The sequence below is a fragment of the Nicotiana attenuata genome, chromosome 8, assembly GCF_001879085.1.
Source record: "Nicotiana attenuata strain UT chromosome 8, NIATTr2, whole genome shotgun sequence".
Taxonomy (NCBI): Eukaryota; Viridiplantae; Streptophyta; class Magnoliopsida; order Solanales; family Solanaceae; genus Nicotiana; species Nicotiana attenuata.
In genome coordinates, this window is record NC_031996.1 from 8,453,826 (window position 1) to 8,460,892 (window position 7,067).

The window sequence follows — 7,067 nt, forward strand, 5'->3', positions numbered from 1 at the left end:
GGGGTATTTATAGTTTTTGAAAGGGGGTTAATTAAAAAAAAAAAAAACCAAAATTAGGCAAACTGTGCAATTCAGCCGTTGGGCAACGACCATTTTCTGAAATGGACCGTCGCCAACGGTCAGATCTGGGCCCATTTAAAAAAAAAATTAAAAAATAATTTTTTTTACCGTTAAACCGGTCTGGGCCGGGCCAGTTAACCGGTTTCAAATCACTGTTCATCTACCGGGTTATACTGGTCCGGGTAACCGGTATAATTAATGTGAACGGTGCAACCCGCGAAATACCCTTAACCCAGCCCAACCCAGCCCCCTTCTACCGGTCCAGACCGATTCCGATTTTAACCGGTCTGGGCCGGTCCGGAACCGGCTGACCCGGCCCATTTAACACCCTTATGTAGGCGCCATAAAATATCGGGCAAGCCCACATTAACACCTTCAATAACGGCTGCTCAACTTTATGGCAACTACCTCATCCTAGAATTTTTTTGGCACGGATTTAATCGAACCCTAATACAACAACAATAATAATAACCAGTAAAATTTTACAAGTGGGGTCTGGAGGTAGTGTGTACGCAAACCTTACTCCTACTCCGAAAGAGTAGAGAGGCTGTTTCCGATAGCGGTTCAAGAAGAAAAAAAAAGACAGTGGAGCAGTATCAGCAACGGAAGCCATAAAGATAATACCAGCAACGTAATAACCAGAAATAGAGAGAAAAACAATAACAATAAGCAGTAATGATGTCACAGTACTATAGACACAATGGAGACATAAGGACGTAACAAGGACCACTTGCAGCCTAGGACACAACCACTATCAGACTAGCCTCCTACCACCTTACCTGCAACCGTAATGAAGTAATATGGACACAACTAGAACCACTATCAGCCTAGCCTCATACCACCTGACCTGCAACCCTGATGCTCGACCTCCACAACTTCCTATTAGGGGCCATGTCCTCGGAAATCTGCAGCCACACCATGTCCTACCCGATCACCTCTTCCCAATACTTCTTACGCCGCCATCTACCTTTTCTCATACCCGTCAAGGCCAGCCGTTCACACCTCCTTATCGGGGCATCAAGGCTTCTCTCTACAAGTGCCCGAACCATCTAAGCCTAACTTCTCGCATCTTGTCTTCCATGAGAGCGACACCACCTTCACCCGAATATCTTCATTCCTAATCTTATCTAGATATAAATGTCGATGAGAACTACCTCACCCTCGGCTTCATTAAAATCTGTTCATAGTTGGTACTTATATTAAGTTATATATCTTTTTATTTTAATTTATGTAAATCTATTTTTTCAATCGTTTTAAAAAGAATGAGTATTTTCAAATTTGAAATAATACAATTTATTTCTTTATTTTACCTTTATTATTCAGAAATTAATATAATCACAAAAATATTATTATATGTTTAAATAAGTTCACGTAAATTAAAAGGAGTAATTTAACTGTTAAAAGATAAATATTTCTGGGTCCCTCGGTACTTTAGACTTTTAAGCGCCAAGTTTACGTTCTTATTTCACTTTCCTCGTTGCCACATAAGGAAAGAGACCAGAAAAAGTCTTTTCTTCATCGTTGTACTACTACTATTAGCGTGTCTGCAATTTTTATTACTATTTTGTATTATTAGTGTGAACAAAAAATATTTTCAAGACTTGATTTAGAATAATATCAAGACTCTATGACTTAGATCCATTATCTTTCCCATTTCACTTCTTGGGAATTGTTCTTACTATAGTACCAAGCCAACAATAATTTCACCTGCTTTTGTTTCTGCTATTTTGAGGTACTTCTCAAATCTTTGTTCTTTGCTGGTTCTTAGTCATTTTCTGTTTTTTCTACTTTCTTATTGTTTATTTTTGTGTGTTTTCATGATCTTGAGATTCAAGAATCCAATCTTAAATAAATTGGTTTTGTCAAAGTTTCAATCTTTTTAAGAATCCCTCTAAATATTTGACTCTGTAGTTGAATCTTGGTTGCTAATTTTTACCTCTACTTCTTGTTCTTCTTCCCTTTGTCTTTTTTGAATTTTCTGGGGTTTAATTTGAAGCAAGTTTTGAGTTAAGATATTAAGTTGATACAGCTCAATTAGATAAACAATTATAATATGTGCTAAATTTCTGTATTTTGTATATGCTCTTTTATTTTATTTTTTTCTCAAACAAGCTAATTATTTGATATGAGTGCGGCGGCGCCAAGATTTGAAGTTTATGAGTTCTCAATATTAGAAATGAGCGAAGACCAATAATAAGCTCCAACAGAAGGAGCTGTATTTTTGGCTCAGAAATTGTTTCATTATGCTTCATTGTTTTTTCTCCTTTTCCTTTGAGTTACCATAGGAGGGGAACCGTGGCGTAACTGGTAAAGTTGCTGCCATGTGACCAGGAGGTCACGGGTTCGAGCTGTGGAAACAGCCTCTTGCAGAAATACAGGGTAAGACTGCGTACAATAGACCCTTGTGATTCGGCCTTTCCCCGGACCCGCGCATAGCGGGAGCTTAGTGCACCCGATTGCCCTTTGAGTTACCATCTGATTGGAACTTAAACATGATGCTTTGCTGCCAGTATCCATGCTTAGGTGCATTTGCTTTAGCCTTGTCTGCTTCCATGTTAGAATAATCCTACGTCGGTTATAGGATGGGGTAATTGGTGTCCTTATATAGTCTTGAGCAATCCTCACGTCATGAGCTAGCTTTTGAGGTTGATTTAGGCTCAAAGTCCATTTCTTGAACATTCCACGCCCTGTGAAGTTGATAAATTGAGTTGAAATCCTTTTGCTTGGATCGATGAAGGAAGAACAAAGAAAAGATCCTAGCTTTAGAGGAAGTAGAGATTGAGGATAGTTTGACATAAGGATGCATCCATTGTCACGAGTGAGGCGCAGCTCGCTATAGTTTGTTGCTGTTGGTTTGAGCTGCCCGACTTCTTTTAGGCATGACGTACCCTCTTATACCTACATTAACCGTGATTTTTTAATGCTATCCTTTTTATATCGTAGTGCATTTCCAATAAACTATGATTTGCCAATTATCGAGCAGTGAAACTGAGACTTTTCTTTAATTTTGCAGGCTCTTATTTTGGTTTTGGTTTCTGCTGAAGCAGCTTTTGAGTGATATCATATACAGAAGGTCACTGTTGCATCCTAAAGTTATGACTTGCTTCCCTTCTTTATTCTGTCGAAAACGCCATTCATCAACTAGGCATCCATCCGAATTTGATGATGGTAAGCACTATTGGTCCGCCATTCAACATTCTTTTATCTTTTCCTATACTACATATAATTGTTCTGTATGTCGAAAAGATTCTAATATGTTGATTCACAACAGAGCTCTCTGGCGTCAAGAATGTTATTCTTTTCTCCTATAAAGAGTTAAGAATTGCCACTGATGATTTTAGTCCTGTCAATAAAATTGGAGAGGGTGGATTTGGTTCTGTTTATAAGGTAATGGCGATGTTTTCCCTTCTATTACTGATATGAATTGGTGGATTAAATAGTATGTCTTTAAGAAGTCTTATACCTTTTTCTTTACTATACGAATGGTATGAACAGGGAAGGCTAAGAAATGGAAAGATGGCTGCTATAAAGGTTCTTTCTAGTGAATCAAAGCAAGGTGTAAAGGAGTTCTTGACAGAAATTAAAGTGATTTCAGACGTTGAGCATGAAAATTTAGTCAAACTCTATGGCTGTTGTATAGAAGATGATCATAGGATATTGATCTACAACTATCTTGAGAATAACAGCCTTGCTCAAACACTTCTTGGTAAGTTTTTATTTATTTATTTGGGATTTTCAGCAAATTTTTAGATGTTACACAGAGTGTTTTAGACCTTATTTGAGTTAGTTTATCTTCCTTAATTTGCATAACTAAATTTGAGTTAGTGTTTAAGCAGGAGTGTGTGTGTGTGTTTTTGGGGGTGGGGGTGGAGTGTTTACCAAGCTAACCTTTTGAGACAAGACGTTTGAAGTTTTAGTTCAATAAAAGTTAAAAGGTCGAGAAGACTAAGGAGTGTTCTGTAATTCACATGATTCAACACGAAGTTGATGCAAAACATCGACTTGAACAACCAATGTGGTGTGAGACAAAATGAGTGAAATGATTCTGTCCTCCTTGCTAGATTAAGCTGTGGAGATCCTGCAGTCTATCGGTACTGAATCTTGAAGAACTCCAACGCGTTGTTTCTTGCTCCTTGTGATTGCTATATTTTCAGTCTTGATAACATCCCCTTGGGGTGCGGCCCTTCCCCGGACCCTGCGTGGTCGTGGGATGCTTTTGCACCGGCCTGCCCTTTTTTTGATAACTATATACAGATTCCTAATGTGTTTTCTCTGAGGCTAATTTCCAATTCCTATCAACTTTAGATTAAGTTAGATGCCCAATATTGTTTCCACTTCTATGTTTTACACAGTTCTGTCTTTAAATTCTCAAATCTAATTCTTCTAGTATTTTGCTTACAGGTGGAGGGCACAGTAGCATCCAGTTCAGTTGGCGAACACGTACTAAAATTTGCATTGGAGTTGCAAAGGGGCTAGCTTATCTTCATGAGCAAGTGAAGCCACATATAATTCATCGTGATATCAAAGCGAGTAATATTCTCCTTGATAAAGACTTGACACCCAGGATTTCAGATTTTGGCCTGGCAAAGCTCATCCCTCCTAACATGACTCATGTTAGTACACGCGTGGCCGGAACCATGTAAGAATCCTATCTTCAAACTTTGCTGATGTCTCTTCTTACCGTGCTGTTGTCAAGTTCCATCTCGAGTCTGTGCTTAAAAGCATGCCAATAGTAGATTTTTTGAGATCATGGCTGATATAGTATCATGCACTAAAATCCACGTCTTTTGTCCAGAGGTTATTTGGCACCAGAGTATGCAATTAGAGGCCAAGCGACTCGTAAATCAGATGTTTACAGTTATGGTGTTCTTCTGATAGAAATCGTCACTGGAAGATGCAACACAAATACACGTTTACCAGTTGACGAACAATATCTCCTTGAAAGGGTATGACTTTTCAAACCATACACATTCAGTTTAAGGATTGCGTGATTGCTGCATGTTGAGTAGATCACACATAAAAAGTGAAATTGATGCGCCGTAATTCATGAGTTCACGATCTTTAGAGCAATTCTTTTGGAAGAATATGAAATTTTCATGTAAAGGGCAGCCCGGTGCACTAAGCTCCTGCTATGCGCGGGGTCCGGGGAAGGGCTGGACCACAAGGGTCTATTGTACGCAGCCTTTCGCTACATTTCTGCAAGAGGCTATTTCCACGGCTCAAACTCGTGACCTCCTGGTCACATGGCAGCAACTTTATCAGTATCGCCAAGGTTCCCCTTCAATATGAAATTTTCATGTGACAATGAAATATGAATCACTGAAAGATCAATATAACAAAACATTACCAATCGAGGAACAATATTGTGTCAATGAACTGTCACGCTTTAAATGATATTCTGAAAGCTATGGTTGATTGTTTTCGTGTATGTTACAGACATGGCAACTCTATGAAAGAAAGGAGCTGATATTGCTCGTAGACACGTCACTGGACGGGGACTTTGATGCTGAACAGGCCTGCAGGTTCTTGAAAATTGGGCTTCTCTGCACTCAAGATGCGTTAAAGCTTCGCCCATCCATGTCGACTATTCTCAAGATGCTAACCGGCCAGATGGAGGTCGATGACAATAAGATAACAAAACCAGGCTTGATCTCTGATTTCATGGATCTCAAGGTTAAAAATGCTCCTAAACCTCGCCCTGAACAAATTAACGCAGCATATGATTATGTGTTATCTTCAGGATCTCAATATTTAGACAATTCAACCATTCCATCGACGAGTTCTTCTCAAGCCACCACGACGTTCACAACTGTTGCATATGATCAAAGCATTTGAGCAAATATATTCTGCGAGGGAGGAAAATAGTTTTGTATTTGGTTGAACATTACTTTCAACTTTTCTTTTTTTTATTCTTTTCATTTTCTATCTGGAGTTGGTTTTTTTGGTATCTTGAGTTGATCAGCATCTGTAAATCGTTTACATGTTTTATGTAGTTGTTAGAAATAGTGTATGTTGTAAATTTGAGGTTTTGAATTCAAGAAATGTAATTCATTATAGCTTGAACTTGGTATACATTTATGTGTATATTTCTGCATCTCAAGGGGTGATTGATTGTCCAAAATTAAAGCAACATTATGCTTAAAATATAAGAAATCTTTTCGAATAAACTTTTTAATAGATCGTTACAGCTTGTTTGGATGGTTGTTACCTATTGTATCGCATCGTATCGTATCGTATTGTTACTTTAAATACATTGTTTGTTTTGATTGTGTCGTATCGTTACGTAACGTCAGATTTGGTGTGGTGGCGTCATTACGTTGTTTTTTTCTTTCAAGTTGCCCTTCCTTGTTATTAAATAATCATATTCTATCATTTACCCTACTCTTTTATATAATAATTCTACTCTGTATCCTTTTTTTAATAGTAATATTGCGAGTTTATTCTTTATATTGTTGGTGCATGACATCATGAAACGACAACAAATGATACAATATCCAAACATTGCGTTCATCAAACAATATAGTACAATATATATAAAAAAACTTTATATATCATTCAAAGCAACCTTCAGGGTACATCTTCACCATTGATTAACATCTCGACAAACTTTATAAAAAAATAAAAAAAAAGCCTACAACTAGTCTTACAAAATTAATAAAGCCAGATTATAAAAAAGAAAAAATAGGAAAATTCTTCCCTAAGCTAATAACAGGCTTAAATTGCAAGTAGCTTTATTTAATGGTCTGTGTGATAGGTCGATACTTGTCGAATTCAAAAAATTCAAGTTGTCCATCACTACTAAATATTGAGGAAACTAGTGACCTAAAAATAAAACGCTAAACGATATTAAACCTCTTCATCCTAACGTTCTACTGTAAATTATTGCCTAATAAACAACATTTGCAACACTAACGCCAAAAAAAAAAAAAAAAGGCTCAGGTATCACTATGACAATACAAAATTAACCACATTATAACTATAATAACAAAAATAATAAAGTTTCGCTG

General features: G+C 37.4%; 1 protein-coding gene across 1 annotated transcript; it reads left to right on the top strand.

Annotated features, from left to right (window-relative positions):
• LOC109230857 (putative serine/threonine-protein kinase) lies at positions 1,520-6,154 on the top strand. The gene is made up of 7 exons (XM_019396316.1): positions 1,520-1,792; positions 3,074-3,228; positions 3,332-3,447; positions 3,556-3,766; positions 4,462-4,699; positions 4,856-5,006; positions 5,497-6,154. The coding sequence occupies exons 2-7, from the start codon at positions 3,156-3,158 to the stop codon at positions 5,893-5,895; spliced, it is 1,188 nt and encodes a 395-aa protein (XP_019251861.1). The 5' UTR covers positions 1,520-1,792; positions 3,074-3,155; the 3' UTR covers positions 5,896-6,154.